A 16,645-nucleotide genomic window follows, 5' to 3' on the forward strand; every position below is an offset into this window, starting at 1 on the left:
TTCAGAAGGCTCATAAGATAGCGATTAAAAAACTCCCTTTCCTGAATCAAACCCTTATTCTCACATCTATGGTTACATGCCCAAGTACTGGGCATATGCAACTTGCCTCCCTCTGTGGTATTATTTCAAAGGAACTGGTTTACAACTTAAGTTTTGTAAAAAGGCCCAGCATTTATTTTCTTTGCGAACAGATCTTTGCAGGCGTTACATTTGCATTAGCAGTAAAAATATTGCAATAAATCTTCACCTCACAAAGCTTTCTGTAACCATCTGTCAGGAAATCTGTATTAGCCTGGAGTAAGCATCACTTCACGTATACTTTTTTTCCCCTTATTCTAAGGTTAAAGAAAGATTTCAGTTTTAACAATGACGTGACCTCAATTCATTAGCTAGAACTTACGGAGATGTGCAAAACACACCGAAGGTTGCTCAGCTAACAGATTTCAGGGTAAGGCTTTAAACATCTGATTTATGGTGATCGGCTGTCTCGATCCTGGCAAGCTGCATAGACAAACCTTTCCATGTCAAGAGTTTCCAGACATTTGCCACTGCTGGCAAAATCAAGGGTAGTTGTAATTCATGGGGCATGAAAGGAGCAGCTCCTCATCCCCTGTGGTCTCCTCTCACCAGCGCATCAGCTGGAAACCCACTGCCCTATCCCCATAGAGTTCCCAAACCAACAGGAAATTACAGTGTTGATGGTTTCTTTTTCTTTCTACAGTGACATCAAACATTTATAGTGACACATATAAGAATATATTATATATTTATATAAATATATAAAATATTTATATAAAATATATAAATAAATACATATACAAAATATGGCATTACTTTCCAGAGAGATGTTACATTTCACAGGCCACCTTTCGTTATCCAGATTTCATCGTCATACAGAATTTGTCATGAAGTTCGGTAAACAATCAGCCTCAGAAAACCCCCCAAATGTTGCCCAAATCTTCCTCACGTCACAGACCAGAACAAAACCAAACCACTTTGCTTCCAATTAAAAGGACATAAAACACCATGGCAGACATTTGGTTTAAATATTTAAACCCAAGGGTTCTTATTCTATGCTTAGATGCAGGCAAATAATTTCTACCAAAGTCAAAGCAAGCAACAATTGTGTGTAGCATAAATGAAGCACGTGGGTCTCAACACCCAGGTCCACGATCCCCCCTGTCTTGTCAGCATCGTTTTCAACAGGAGTTCCTCATACAGAATATGTGCTTTGGTAGAGTGTACCAAGACAACACAGAATAGACACAGCTTTTCAAAATAAATAAGCAGATAGAAAGGGTGCTACTGTAATGGCATTTTTTCCATGAATATTCCATATTAATGTGAGCAGGAAATGGAGGAAATGAAAGCCCTGTTGCACAAACTGAAGCAAAGGACAGACAGAAGAATGCTTTACTGAGAGCTTCAGTGCAACCGTTATCCTTTCCAGTGGCATAATTCAGTGATGGGTACATTAGAAATAGCAATAAAATAAAATAATAATTAAACAAAATCTTGGTATTTGTCATTACTTCAAATAACAAAACTTATTCTCTTCTGGAAACACTTCCTTCACTCCACAAATTCATTTCTATTACCTAGAATGGGTCAGGTCAGTGTGTATGCATATGGATCTGTACATATTTGTAAATCATTCCATACCCTTCCTTTCTCTTTGCATACAGAAGTATACACTAGAATTATTGTGTAGTATTTGGTATTCACATGTTACATTTAAATAAAGTTTATTAAAAAAATTATATTAAATACAGCCTAACAGAATATTCATAATATATTTTACAGAAAAAATAGCCATGTCTTTATTTTAGAAATAGGTTTCTTTAAAAAGTTCTTTGAGATTTTTATAAAACTTTTTACCCGTGAAGAAAAGTTTCCCTTCAGACCTGTAAAAAAAAAGCTTAACTTTTAAATCCTTGTGGGTTTGTTTTGTTTTGTTTTGTAGGAGGTGTTTTTTTCCCTTTAATGCTCTTAACAAGCTTAAAATCTCTAAATTCCTTACAATAAAAACCAGAATCTTTCGGGATCAGATTGGTCACAGGCCGTTCTTTAAAAAGTCAGTGGAGACTCCCTGAATCCATTCTGAAGTGCCTTTTGTTTTTTTTTTTCCTCTCTCTCTGGGTATCAATAGTGCAGGTTTTCGTGGGAATTCAGAGCTCCCTACACGTCCTATAGGAAGCCTGGTGCGTGTTAGTGGTGGGGTGCAGCAGTGTTCGCAGAGGCTGCGCCTCCCCATCCACGGCAGGAGGCAGAGCTCTTGACTCACAGCGCAGTCCACAGTGTTTGCCCAGCCCCTCCGAGGTCTTTGCGAGGTCCAGTGGCCACGCACAGATGCCAGAAGAGCTGGCACCCAGCCCTCATTTGCTTTCCAAGTTATAGCAGTGGACATCTCCTTTTCCCTTCCCATCATACCCGGGAAGCGGCTGTCCGTATTTATCCACGCACCAGCAGTAACCTCTCTTTCGGCCTTTGGATGGGCGACACTGAAACACAACAGAAGATGCAGTTAGCATTAGTTTTGTTTTCTCTGCTCTAAAGTGTTACATAGCAGGGATTCCTGCTCATTAGATGGCTGCACTTACATCTCCTGGAGAGAGAGTGTGGAATCAACAAATTATTTATTACCACTATGAGAATATTACAATAAAAGCTTACCTCCTCTGCCCATCAACCCCTTTGGGTCTAGTTATTCCGCAATAAAACTGCCCTAAGAACTACCAAAAGAGCCTGATGAACTACTCCCTGTTATATTAGGCAGCACAGTTGCCCCCTGTGAATACCAGGACTACTTGCAACAGTATGGGCTGATGACTGGGACACATCTTTGGAAAGGAAAGTCAACAGATTTGTTCCACACTAAAGCACGGGTCTGGCAAAGACAGCCACTGCAGCAATAAACACCCTTGGCTTGCATCTGTTTGCTGGAGGAATTTCAATACTGTAGTTGACATTTATTAAGAGATACATAATCCTTCTGTAATGGAGTTATCACTTCAACAACTGTTAGGTGTACTGAGACTTTACATGTTTATTCTCCTATAAATAAGGTTGCTTATACACTAGTCTATAACCTGTGTCAGTTCTAGAAGTTGCCTGGTGAATTTGCCAGCAATATTGACCAACTTGAAAGTATCACAGGCAACAACACTGAACCTCATTGGAAACAGTAATGCAGTAAAGTGAAAATCTAGTAGGTAAGTAAGCAGTGCTCTCCCCACAGAACCAATAACGGTAAAAGCTAGACTAAAGGAGATGGCATGTGTCAGGCTGCATTCAGTATGCAGCCCTGGACACAGTTACATACAGTGAACCTCTGGGACCCCACAAGGTTTTCCACCCATTTGAAAGACATGCATCTCCAGGAGGCAGATTATCTCATTAGGTTTGCCATGGTCAACCTCATTGACAAGATGGAGCTTCCAGGTCAGCTCAAGTTTTGACATTTGGTGATTCAGGATTCACTGCAAATGCCAAGACGTGGCTGTTTAGTCAGCACAGACTTACAAAGGAGGTGGTGACACAAGTGTACCTAGCTTTTCAAGGACTGAGGTTTCATCTGTTGCCATCACCAACATGAAAGAAGATAGACTAGACTGAAGCCACTTATGACCCTGTCATGCAAGCAGAGCAAATGCTGCCTCCAAGATCACACTTGCAGCAATTAAAGTATTTCAGGGGTTCAGGCTGGCAGGAGTCAGGTAAACTTCGCCACTATCACTCAGCTGCTTATTCTCCAGAGTCTAATAGGCACGTCCCCATCTCCCACATGATCATGGCAGTGGCTTACAAAGCCAAGTGTCTTTCCCATGTGCAAGTACATAAGGGAACATCAAGCGTTCAGCTTCACATGCTGCCAAAAGTGCCTGACCCTTTCAGTGTCTAGTTCAGGGCCTCAGGCTGCTCAGGCTGCTATTCTGAACAGAACTGTGAATATGGGCCACTTCTAGGATAGCCAGCACCAACACACTGATCCTGATCCAACCAATTTGTGGCAGCATGGAATAGGGTCTTCATTCACTAGGAACTTGTGAAAGAGAGATGGAACATGCCACACATTCAACACAAATTTCTGAACAAGACTCCAACTCATTTATTCTTACAGTAAATGAAGTAATGCTCATCACTGTAACCACAAATTAATCTACCCTTGTGATACATTTTGAGTAACGAGCCCAATGCAGAAATAATACACCACCACCTTCTCCAAATCTGCAGTCCTTCTGTATTAGCCCTATGTAAATGGCTGTCAGCAGGACGACAAGACCAAGCTCAAAGTACGTATCAGCTTATTTTAGGAGAGGGTGAAGAAGTTCAAACCTACTGAGAGAACAGCTACATTAATAATTTGCTAAGCTACGTGGTTAGCTGCATTTGAGTTCTAGTTCCCTATCCGCCTGATTTTCTGGACCAAATCCTTAGACCTAAGTTTTACAACTCGTGTTTATTGCCTCAAAAGCCTGACTGGGGCTTGCACTTATTCTCCAGGATTTCCGTCAATGCCTGCCCAAAGTCCACTGACGTCAATGGGAAATCTGCCTTCAGTTTTGGTGGCAACTAAACTGGACTCTAGCTTAAGTGGTGTTAACATTTAGTGACTTCGGTTCTTCACGCTCAAACGTGAGGAATTCATAACCAGTCTCTGCTGTATTTAAATCTTACAGAAAAGGAAACTGAGGCAGCAGTTCTTGTTTTTCCCAAGGGAGCACGCACAGATGGAGTTAGAATTAGAGCACAGGGCTTCTGGCTGCCAGCCTGGTGCTCCAGCAATGAAACTACACTTCTGCTAATAATAGTAACACAGCCTCCCCTTTTAGAAGTACTATATGAAGTATGTTACACAACTCTTGCTGATTCATATGCTTGCATCACTTTCAAAACAAATGATCAATTAAAAGTTATCTCACGTTGTTGGAGGTTTTGATTGCTTTTTACAGTTGCATAATCAATTTTCAGAATTAACTACCCCGTGAAGTTAGTCTGCAGGAACACCTTCCTTACTACTACTGTTTTCTTTATTTCCCAATCTGTGACTTTGTACTACTTGCTCAGCCATGGTGTCAATAGTAAAGCGTTTTTGATTCAGTGATGCTTTTATCCTGAAGCAGCTAGTTTGCATTCCCTATATAAGTGGCAGAGAGTTCATATGGAATAATAAAAATCCACTCTTCTGAATTTTGCACTCAACATACATTTCAAGGCTGTGCCTAGCTCTTCTGTATGACTTCAGAAGTCCAAAAAGCTGGAAAACCTCCCAAGCTGTGGAGTCAGTAATTACTCTGATAGGAACACCAGCTGCCAGCTTCCATGCCACCTGCCCCTCTCCCTTCCACAAAGAAGTGCCGCAGAGGCATTCGTCGGGCACAGCAAAGCATATGGTATCCCATTGAATTCCTGGTCAGCCCAGAGGTCTCCATGGAGCTACAACTGTGGTCTCCTGGAACAGACTGCAGACAGCACTGACATATACCTCAGGCCGTTTTGGCTCCTGCAAAGCCCAGCTCTGTTTTTAGTGGAACGATGCCAGCTCATATTTAGGTGAGTATCTGGCCCCAGTACACAAATATGGGGCAATTCTAGTAATTGCCCCATATAATAATTCTAATTTCATCAAGACCTTTTTTCCATGCTTGAGGCAGAAACATGCCTGTATCAACCTATTCCACGTAAATGCACCTATGCATCACAGCCGAACAGTACGACTGTACATGTGTGATTTATTAAGACAAAGAATTCTACATTTTAATAGGCTTGATTTAGAAGTTTATACATAAACACAAGGAGTGAAATACTTCTCATGTTATAGCCTGACAGATTAATTTACGTTCTCAAAATCATTTCACATACGCAAATTACTCCCTATGGTTGTTCCTGAAAAGTCCATTTCTAGATATCCACAAATGTCTTGCAAAATAACTGCTTTCACTTTGACTGGAAGAGTAGGTGGCCAGGAAGGCAGAATATATGAACATGAAATGCCTCCTGAATGTGTTTTAATTGTTTCCAGGTTGATCATAATTTATCTGATTCCTACCATCACACACCTATCTATGTTATAATCCTTGGCAGTGATTTTGCCAAGTTTCCAAAATTAGGAACACCTAGTTTATACTTTTTTGTTCGATGGATTTACTGTTTCCTAACCTATTATTATGAATTTTGTTGTCACAACAGAATATAATTGAATTGCAGACTGAATGCTGCTAATAATAGCAATGAAATTAATACAATACCCTAGCCTTCTGTTAATGAGATTAAGCACCTGCTCACAGTGCCTAAAGTATCAGACCTACATGTTGGTGCTCCAACAAAGAAAACCAGATGAACACAACTGCTGCATTGCCTTGCAGACAGTGAACTCAGTCTGGACAGGACTGAGACTCACTCACTTCTCAAACCTGATGATTTTTAATACACGTGAATTCTATAAGGGCAACTCAAATACATTATTTTTGGTTGGTATTCTGCTTGTGTGAGAAGCAGCCTGCCTGTGTAAGCCCTGCCTGTGAAGGCCTGTTCCCAGGGTGGACTGAGCTTCATTTGCAGGAGAAGCACTCCAACTGCATTCATGTAAAATATTTACTCACATGGGCTCTATTTGTGGGCATCTCCTACAAGACCCTGAGTTGTCTCAAACTACCACTGAAAGTATTGGACCTACGTAAATTGGCACGGTGCTTGACAAGGCTGGCCAGGTTATGAAAGTGCCCCTTCATCCTCTATGTTTGCTGACCGGATGGGCTGTTACACACAGAGCAGGAACTTCTCCTAAAGCAGTCTGGAAGTCTCCAGGCAGCATGGACACTACACAGAGGGCAGAAGCATGTCTTTGCTCCATAGCAACACCTTACTCTCATAAATCAGCTTCTAGGAACAAAGACAGGTAAGTGTATTAGCCGCCTCTCCTATTTTTTCCCCTCTATTTCCATTTTCCCTGCCTTAGTGGCAAAACTATGATTGTACTTTAAAGTACAGTCACCCTTTAAAGTAAGGCACTTTAATACGTGCTTACTGTGGATCTGATTTACTGCATACATATGCCAGAGACTGCGTGCAAACCACCACCTTTTTGCTGATGAAGCAAAAACCTCAGAGTTTGAAAACAGATGAAAGGAAGATCTACTGAACAAAGTAAATACCAATCTGCGGTCTTCTGTAATACCTACAGAAGGAAAAGGGCCACAGTACGCTTGTGTGCCTTGAATGCAGTTAAATGATGTGCTGTTCTGAAGTAGCTAAGCAAATGCTTCTACAGCACAAGCACAAATCACAGTCTTAGCCTCACTCCATGCAGCAGCCTGACATACTTTCTGAACAAGCACAGACTGAGATGGGGGCATTGCTCTGCTAGTTCACATGCAGCAGGAGATGAATGATACAGGCTCCTCAAAACCCCCAAAACTGTTCCAGCTCCACCAGCTGCTCAGGGAAAAGCTGGGGAGCACAGACAAGCTCAGCAGCACGCGCCTAAGGTCAAACAGCCCAAGTCAGTGCTGGGCTGATGGCAGAAGGGAAGGCTGTAAACCTCACGCCTATTGCAAACACTCCACCTGACACTGCCAGCTTAATGCATTGCTCCAGGGAATACCCAAAAGGGAAAGTCTGTTTCTAAGAAAGCTAGAAGCCAAAAAATGGAGAGATACCATTCCTAAAATAAGGTTGCCTGGTTGGAGGTCGGGCTCTCACTTCCAACTAATCAACTGCGTTAGCTAGGTAACACAGCCACTCCTTTGGTTACCACAGATCGAGAGTCTGACTCGTGTAAACCCAAATGCGAGAGACAAGACAGCCCACAAACAACATCTGTCCTTATAGAGGGTTTGCCTTGAGGAAAATCTGAAATAAACTTGATTTCAGGAGATTTTGGAATAATACATTTGGAGGCAGGTCACTAAACACTGGAATTAGATGGGAAGTGCACACTAAGCAGAAAAAACTGGCACGTCTTGCACTTCCCAAGTTCCTGAATGAGCTTTCAAGGGCAGCAGCACTAAATGGAGAATGCTGCCATGGTTCAACCCCACACAACTAAAGCATAAATACCTGCAGCTTAGGTCTGCATTTGTCAAGAAAGGTCACAACCCCAGAACCAAAGAGGGCTGAGAAGCCATCCTTGCTGCACAGTAACTACCAGAGGTATCGCTTTCATGATAACATGACTTGGATTTTGGAAGAGACCCGTGTAGCACATAAAGGACAGATATATACCTTTCTCAAGTTGCCTTTTGTAATATGACCCAGTGCAGTTCTTCTAGGAACTCTCAAGCAGGCAGCTATTTACAATTCAAAGCATTGATCTATTGCAGTCATATGGTGACTGCAACATTAGCTCTGTGGGTTATTGCAGAAGCACTGCCTTTTTTAAACCAAAGGGCATTACTATGTAGAACACCAGACAACCCATGTGTGATCAGGTATGAAGTTTCCCAAACAAACCTGCTGTCATGACCAACAGAGAATAAAAATACTGTCCCCACTTGACAAGGTTCAGCACTATCAGATCATATCCTAAAAGTGGAAATGAACTAGTTCCTCTGTAAAATGGTACGTAACACACCTCGCTGGAAAGATCCTTCAGCAAAGATGCAGAAGAGGTGAAGTGCATTCAGTGAAATGAACAAGACTCCGTACTTACTTGCTTTTTCTTGTAGAACCCCTTCTTGTCACAATTTGGAATATGAAAACCCCTGGGACTCAAGACATTCAGGATCTTTAGGTGGTTTAAAGTGTCTTCCATTTCTCTACGGCAGGGACCCTGTTAACAAGCATGGTTCAAAAAACACTGATGAAACTTCATTGCCAAATGTTGTCTTTCACACAAGAGTTAATAAATCTTTAAAGGGCAAGAAGCACAAACCCAAATAAACCCATTAAAACAAAGGGATGGCCGGGTATGTCACATGGCAGACCATTCATTCACAGATAAAATTCGGACTTTCTGCTTTATTTAGGATAAACTGATTTCTAAACACTGAAGGCCCTATGCTATGCTGAGCCATAGACTGGCATTTCCAGTTGGAATCACAGCCACAGATACTGGTCAAGCCTTTCTGTAGATATGTAAATCAGTAATACATAAGACAACTCTAGGTTTGAAAAGCTGGCTTTTTCACTAAGTGGGAAAAGAAGGTAGGTAGGCAACTTGAAATACATTACTTGGTAGATTTTCCCTAAAGCCATTTGATTTTCATGATTCTGCTGGATTTGAAAGTTTAAATGAAATGTATTTAATTGAAAACAGGTAGTTTGGCATAATGTGCGTGTGTGCACATATATATATAAATACTACAACTTTGAACAACTGCCAATTTCAACTGGACCAAACAGATGCAGCCATGCAAAGGAATGGTTGCATGCAAGTCTTGTTTAGATAAGTTACCTAATGAGATATGTCAATAGATAACTTTTTGCCTCACTTTCTCCATCTGCAAAAGGCTGACAACAATGTAGTGAGGATTAGCTCTAGGACAATGAGCCAAAAAGAACTTCCAGAAGCACTTTTAAGAGCAGGTCTCAAACACCAATTAATTACTCCTCACTGCAGCCCTTCAGGGTAGGGAGTAAAGGCTTACAGGCCCCACTCTGCAGTCACAAAACCAGGAGCAGAGGAGTTCACGTTTTGCCAGAGGCCAAGAGGCAGTCAGTGTCAGCAGTGGGATCAGGATTCAAGAGACACAACCTGCAAACTCTGTGCTTAGCTACACTCCTGTCTGGGCACATTACTGACTTGGTCCACCAGCCTGTTTCTTCAGGAGAGACCCAAAAAAGCTCCTTTGCATGGTTGCACGGGTTTAAAACATGTAAATTGCTGTATCAACACAGAGACTCATTTGGTGCAATTTTTAATTAGTGAAGTAATGACACTTATACTTTCAAGTGGTAATATTAATAGCTTGCTCATATAAAGTGCCTTTAGTGTCTGAAAGCATAGAGACTCCATGGTTCTACTGGAGTTTAAAATTGATTTTCTTTCATTAACAAAAACCTTCCTTGCTGCTTTCATGTTTTCTCTTGGTATCAATCTCACAAGCTCTAAACATACACTTTAAAATGCTGCTCTTATGGGCAGTTCCTCAAAAAACCCCCGGAACTGCTCAGACACACTGACTGCAAATCACAGACGTTCAGAGACTTGGTCCCGAGTCAGGCCTACAAAAAGATCAACAGTCCTTTTTTAATTAGTATTTTGAAGCAGGCTTCCAAAGTCAGAGAGATCAGTATCAAAAGCTAACATGCAGACACAGCTAGAAGGGCATTTGCTGACAAAGGCACCTGTCCTCGATGGACTTATTTCTGGTTCTTACAGACACCAGCAGCCTTGGTAAGCCAGGGTGCCTTTGCTCATGGGGCCCAGCTACCACGCAAGTGAAATGTTCATCCTAGCTAACACCAGGATCCTATTTCCTGAGAGCTACCAAAGTTCATTCTTTTACTGTAGGCAGTTTACTTCATGCCCTGGGGGAGAGGATACCCTGAAAGGCAGATACTTAAGTGTCTTTACGAGACAGCTGGACAACAGTGACAAACTGAACATGCAGTTTCACCACCCTGGCTGTTTTAACTTGGAGGACGCTCTTTTCAGACACATCTTTCCACCTCATACAGGTTTTAAAACCTTCTTTAGCAGATGGGAATCCACATCTGGTTTAACCACAACTGTTTTGATGAAACACTGAAGTATTTCCCAGACACATTTTTTAGGCCATCTGGCACAGGCACAAGGATAACCACAGGATTATCAGCCAGGATGTCCAGGAAGAGGAATTATTCTCCCCTCGGATTCAACAAACTCCAGCTGCCCTGCAAATCCACTGGGCACAGTCAGTAGAAAGTAATAGCAGCTCATGTGCCAGTGAGCCTTTGCACTTAGGCAGTGGCACCAAATGATGACTGTAAGTGAAGGTGATGTTCAGCATGTACAAACAATGCCTCACAGTCAAGATCCTAGTCCTCAACCCAGCCCAAGTTTATCTCCCTTGATTTGCTCCATGGAGTGTGAATACAGTGCCACTACACTGAATATGAAACATCTATTTTCCATTACTGCAACCCAATAATGCTGTTTCAATGATGACAATACTAAACCTGCCCCAAGTCCCCTCACACGAATGTGTGATAATTACAGGGGAGAACAAGAACTTTTAGTCTCTAAGAAATGACTTAGTGAAAGTCAGACTTGTATCAGCATAAGGACCATTGCACTAGGCCTCTTTTCTGAATGCGATCTGCTCGCTCTTCTGACTGCCTGCATTTGTCAACCTGACAGTTTTACCAGTTAAGAAGCCAGAGTGCCCTAAATGGCTACTGCAATTGCCACCATTTAGTTATTTAGTTTATTTATCTATCATGTCATGTGCAGAACATCCATACACTTGCTTGCATACATTCACATCCTGCAAAATGCCTTTCCATTTACAAGATGTACTTACGTATTCAGTCTCTTGTTTGGATTCAGAAGAGAAATTCAGCGTGTCTGTACTCTGTGAATCATATTCCACTTTATAGCGCTGTGTGTTTTTGGCTTGCACTTTCCTGATGATATCTATTTTGATGTGTGGTGGATGCGATTTGGAATCCGGCACCCTGTGAGTGTTTGGGATGGCCTGATTTTCTATGCTGCTGGTACTCCGGTCTTCGTCTTCTTCTGAATCACTGGAATTTCCTTTGAGAAGAACAAATGCAGGGAAGAAAAAAATGTTAATCAAGTGCCAGCAGCATGTGGAAGGGCAATAAGCCACTAGATTAGTCTATGTACTTCATTTCCCTTTATAAAATAGTGATATGCAAAAAGATGACCTATTTGGTGTTCTGCATGCATCAGCGCCCTTGCTGCCAAAGCAATGGCTTTTCTAACTGAAGCATCCCCTTGCTCCCTGAACACTTTTTCTTTCTTAAATTCATTCAACTTACAGAACAGGGGAGAAGTTTAAAAAAAAAACTAAACCACATTTTAATTCTTCTGCTATTAAAATCAGAAACATATCTAGGTGCACAATACACACTTTAAAGGTAATGGGCAAAAAAATGCCATTCATTCTGTAATGGTGTCAAAGGACAAGCATCTCCTTTCATCGTGAGCTTCAAAAATATTTTCTCTTTAAACTACCATCCACAAAAATACAGGAAAAGCACATTTTCCCCCCAAATACTGCATAAGCCCAGTGTTCCTGTACCTTCTGAGGTATTTGTCTACACTGCATTCCTCCCTCATAGGAGACTCCTGCAGTGTAACTGTAACTGGCTGGGAGTTTTTCCAAGTTTGGATATTCCTATCAGCTAAGTAGCTAAGTCCCACTAGTTGCTGCATTGGCTGCCAGCCACTTTTTCTCTTTCCTTCATTAAAGAAATAATATTGGGAATGCACAATGATAACTGATGCGCAAGGAACATCCTGGAAGTCTGGATGTTCCTTAAAATTAGACTTGATGGCTCACTGAAAAACCACAGAAGCCAAGAAATTCAGCACTAAACTTGAAAGCCCATGTTCACACAGCCCATTGACTCTAAATATTTCAACACAGGCAGTACAGTGGCAGTGCCAACACACAGGAACAGGAGAGGAACACGAGGAGGAGAAGGGATTCGAGTTAACATCTTGGTGCTGGTGGTTTTAGTGTAGCCGCTGCTGGCAATGGACATAATTGACCAGGAAAATCCAACTCCCACTGCAAATGGATTAAGGAAGTTTAAGTCTTAAGTCTAAATTTCCTGGCTTTTGTGGGTTTAACTCAGACTCTCAGCGGTATTTGAACATATTTTTGGTGGTTTAATGTCCTGTTTTTAAACAGTGGTATTTTTTTTCCCTCACATACTGAATGAATTCTGCAAGAAATGACACAATAAAATGTCATAAACCTGAATCTCCTAAATATAAATACCATGCCTCCTAGGTTTTCTGCCATTAGTCCAGTTCAATAGTTTGCCTCCTCTCCCAAAAATAAGTACAAAATATTCTTAGTGTGCACTAAATAATTACCAGGCTGGTCATTTCAGTTTAGATAGGCCGTCACATTTCATCAGCACTTCTTACACTTCAACTTGCAACAGTTGTAATGTCACATTTTAAACTGCAAAGCATATTAACTTAGTTTCACAAGACCTGGTGTTGTGTTAGCTTTGCAGGCTCATAACAGAAACACAACTGCTATGAGACTTACTTGCTCTCTTTTTAAAGAGCAGATCAGAAGAGTTGTACATACACACTGGTACTTAACACTTTCATGCCCCCACAAAAATGAACTGGAAAGCAAGTCAGTGACCTGCTACAGTTGCTGTGAAGAAGGTATTGTAATATACAACACCCTGCACTGGTTTCTAGCCATTTCTACAAACTAGGTAGCTTGTGACGCAGGACCTAGCTGTTTGTAAGGGAGATCATGGGAAGATATGGGTTGGAAAGGACCTTAAAGCTCATTCAGTTCCAGCCCTCTGCCATTGGCAGGGGTATCTTCCACTCGAGCAGGTTGCTTCAATCCCCATCCAACTTGGCCTTAAACACTGTGAGGGATGTGATCTTGCTCGGGGAGGGTGCATACCAGGCAGTGTTTGATTTAGAGCTAAGAGTGGAACAGTCCCCACACGGAGGAGGGCACTATGGATCACACAGGTTCAGCTAACTTCTTCCTTCGTGCACCCCAGGTTTGCCACCTTCACTCCTTGAATGTAAACTCTAAAGGTCCTCCTCAGCACTTTTTAAGGAATCAAAGCTCCTATTGATTTCAAAATCAGAGTTCTCCCTCTAGCCAAGAATGCAGAAACAGGAACTCGGCATTTGGACTGTTGAGGCTGAAAATAGAAAGGTTTTCAGCAAAGTGCAACTCTGTCCTCCCCTTCACTGTTAAAAACACTGCCCCTCCATTAAACAGCACCAGCTCTTAAGTATGGAGGGGACTCCCCTCCTTCCCAATCCATGTGAAGGACGACTATGCAGAGCCAAGTTCATGCTCCATGTTCCAATGAGCTTTAAAACTTCAGTGAGTACCTCTGAACTCTCATTCAAATTGTCACAGCTTGGGAGCAGCACATAAATTATTATAATAAGGCATCTCCTGCTTTCATAGCAGCCAGTTAACTGGACCACTGGTGCCACTTCCTCAGCTATGGAGAGGCCAGCCAAAGAGTCTCTGCAACCTAGCAGAGCAACTCCTGGCTTTTTAAAAATGCAAACAGTGGAAAGCCTTTTGACACACTTTTCTATTAAACAAATGTTAACATACTTGCTGTTGGTTAGCAAACAATTTAATGAAATGTTTGCGCAGAGAGTCTGGGCTTGCTTGATCCCAATCCCAAGTTTCCCCGTCTTAAGTTTCCAAATGTGCACGCTAACAGAACTTTTTCCAGCCGTCCCTTGCTCTTCAAACAAAACAAAACCTGCTCTGTGAACGTCTCGTTTACAAGACATGTAAGAGCTACAGGAAAGCTTCATTTGACCGAAGATTTATTTGCAGTGCAGGCAAAAAACCCCAACGTCCTCTTAAACGCTGCTGTGCAAATGCTTTGTTCTGAATAACCACCTCCCCGGGCCAGGGGAGTATTTAACACCCTACCCCCCCTTTTTCCTTCTTTTTCTCCCTGTGCTTAGCATTCCCCTGACCTAGCCGCGCTGCAGCGTAGATTTAGCCTACTCTATCCAGCTTTCTCGCACCTTCTTTCCAGGAACACTGGGGCCAAACCGCAAGGATTTCACCCCTTCTTCATCCCGGCAGCCCCACGCACCCGCAGCAAGAGCCATCCCTACACCCCACCCCCCCCTCCCCGGGGTTATTTAATGAAAAGAGCAACTCTGCCTCTTTTGCGAGGCGCATCAGTGTTGAAGAAAACAGATATACACAGAAATAAGGTACCAGAAGCTATCTTCCCTTTCCTTCTGCTAAAGCAGCCCTTCTCCTACACGATCCCAGCCTCGGCTACGTGGTTGCCCGAGGAGCCCCCGGCAAGATGTACAGGGAGGAAAGGCAGAGCTGTACAGGGACAAGCAGCCCTGCAGCGCCTGCGCCTCCCCCACCGCTGCGTGCAACTTACTTAGGGGAAAGAAATAAGAAGAGCGCAAGGACGCGGGAACGCGCGCAGAGTCGCGCACGTTCGCGGTCCCTTCGCCTCTGGGCGCCGAGCCGCGGCCCCCTTACCTGCAGCATGCGGCCCCGGCAGGAGGAAGGCTCGCAGCTTGCCGCCCGCCGTGGCGTTGGTGCAGAGCCCGCGTCCCTCCAGCAGCGCCTGCAGCGGCCGCGCCTCGTCCCGCCGCGGCTGGCAGCTGAGTCCGGCGCCGCAGCGCTCGGTGTAGATGCCGCAGGACTGCCCGATGCGCAGAGCGCAGGTGAGGCAGCAGCCGCAGCCCGGCTCCCGCACCCGCTCGGCGCAGTCGGGCTGCAGGGGCTTGCACTGCTGCAGCGCCCGCGCGTCGCAGGGCTCGCAGCGCACCACCGGCCCCGCCAGCGCCGCCGCCGCCCGCCGGACCAGCAGCGCCAGCGCCGCCGCCGCCACTGCCCACAGCACGCCGGGCCGCGGCACCATGGCAACCGGCGGAGGAGGAGGAGGAAGGGGGGCGGCCCGCCGGGAGGCGCGCACCCCCGGGCCGGGAGCGGGACGGGCAGAGCCGGGGCGCGGCCGGCTGCGGAGCAGCGCGCACCGACGGGGCTGCGGGCACGGGGGCCGCTCGCACACACGCTGCGCTGCCGGCCCCTCTCTCTTCAGCCGCCTGCCCTTAGTCACATAGAGGTAGTCAGAGCCCGCTGGCAACAAAGGCAACTTTCCCTTTCTTCCCCCCCTCCTCCTCCGTGCAGAGCGCCTCAGTCACCGGCACTAAATTATTGGTTTTCCACACAAAAAATCAAAAGTACAAAAAAAAAAAAGCCAAAACAAAAACAGACGGTCTGAAGAAAACTTGGTCCAAAAACACCGCTTCAGAGAAGAAAGGAGAAAAAGGGGATGAAAAACAGAGAGGGGAGGGAAAAAACGAGTGAGGAGAGCGCGGTCCCCGTCCGTTTATTCTCTTCCCGCCCGCCGTGCCCCGCCGCTCCCGCCCGGCCCGCCCTATATAGCGCCGCGGCCGCCGGCCCGCCCCGCGCCATGGATAAGGAGCGGCGCGGCGCGGCGGGGAGCGGCGGGGCACGGCGAATCCAGGTTTCGGTCGCGGGAGGGCGGTGCGGGCCGTGGGCGCGGCGGTGCCGGGGGTTATGGGCACTTCTTAGAAGTCAGCTGTAAGAGGGGCACGGCTGCGGAGGGGGGCACGGCGTGGGCCTTTTGTTCCCACGTGAAGTGCTCCGTGTGTGCGCGTCCGGGTTCCCGTGGCACCGGAGGCACAGCAACGCTGGCGGAGAGTGCCCTTTTTTAGGCTTTTGCTTACACACACATGTACACACACGCTCAGGTTCAGGGCATCCCTCGGGACCGGCTCACAGCTCCCGTGACAGCTGCGTTTCCTAGGAACCATCGTAGAATCACAGAATGGTTTGGGCTGGAAAGGATCTTAAGATCACCCAGTTCCACCCCCCCAGGGAAGATGTGGGGGGTGGGGATGTATATGCACACATGCACATCTGCACAGATGTTGCTCTCTGGCACAGGGCTCAGTCCAGTGTTGTGCCCCAGCATCGTGGATGTGTTCCCCTATCTTTTTTAAGAGTTTTCTGAA

At 44.6% G+C, this 16,645-nt stretch overlaps 1 protein-coding gene across 1 annotated transcript; it reads right to left on the reverse strand.

The window, feature by feature from the left end:
• Nucleotides 1-151: 151 nt before the first annotated feature.
• On the reverse strand, nucleotides 152-16,032 carry IGFBP3 (insulin like growth factor binding protein 3). The gene is made up of 4 exons (XM_061375029.1): nucleotides 15,141-16,032; nucleotides 11,445-11,677; nucleotides 8,651-8,770; nucleotides 152-2,501 (listed from the first exon to the last, which is right to left on the reverse strand). The coding sequence occupies exons 1-4, from the start codon at nucleotides 15,523-15,525 to the stop codon at nucleotides 2,376-2,378; spliced, it is 864 nt and encodes a 287-aa protein (XP_061231013.1). The 5' UTR covers nucleotides 15,526-16,032; the 3' UTR covers nucleotides 152-2,375.
• Nucleotides 16,033-16,645: the final 613 nt, after the last annotated feature.

The sequence above is a fragment of the Neopsephotus bourkii genome, unplaced genomic scaffold, assembly GCF_033783945.1.
Source record: "Neopsephotus bourkii isolate Nb327-2 ecotype Australia unplaced genomic scaffold, CSIRO-AGI_Nbou_v1 NB_1655, whole genome shotgun sequence".
Taxonomy (NCBI): Eukaryota; Metazoa; Chordata; class Aves; order Psittaciformes; family Psittacidae; genus Neopsephotus; species Neopsephotus bourkii.

Excerpts from the sequence above, each read along its gene's own strand:
- IGFBP3 (XM_061375029.1), bottom strand. The coding sequence starts at position 15,525 with ATGGTGCCGCGGCCCGGCGTGCTGTGGGCAGTGGCGGCGGCGGCGCTG. Across the intron at positions 8,771-11,444 it reads CCAAACAAGAGACTGAATAC|GGTCCCTGCCGTAGAGAAAT; the intron begins GTAAGTACATCT and ends GCTTGTTAACAG. Across the intron at positions 2,502-8,650 it reads GGTTCTACAAGAAAAAGCAA|TGTCGCCCATCCAAAGGCCG; the intron begins GTAAGTACGGAG and ends GTTGTGTTTCAG.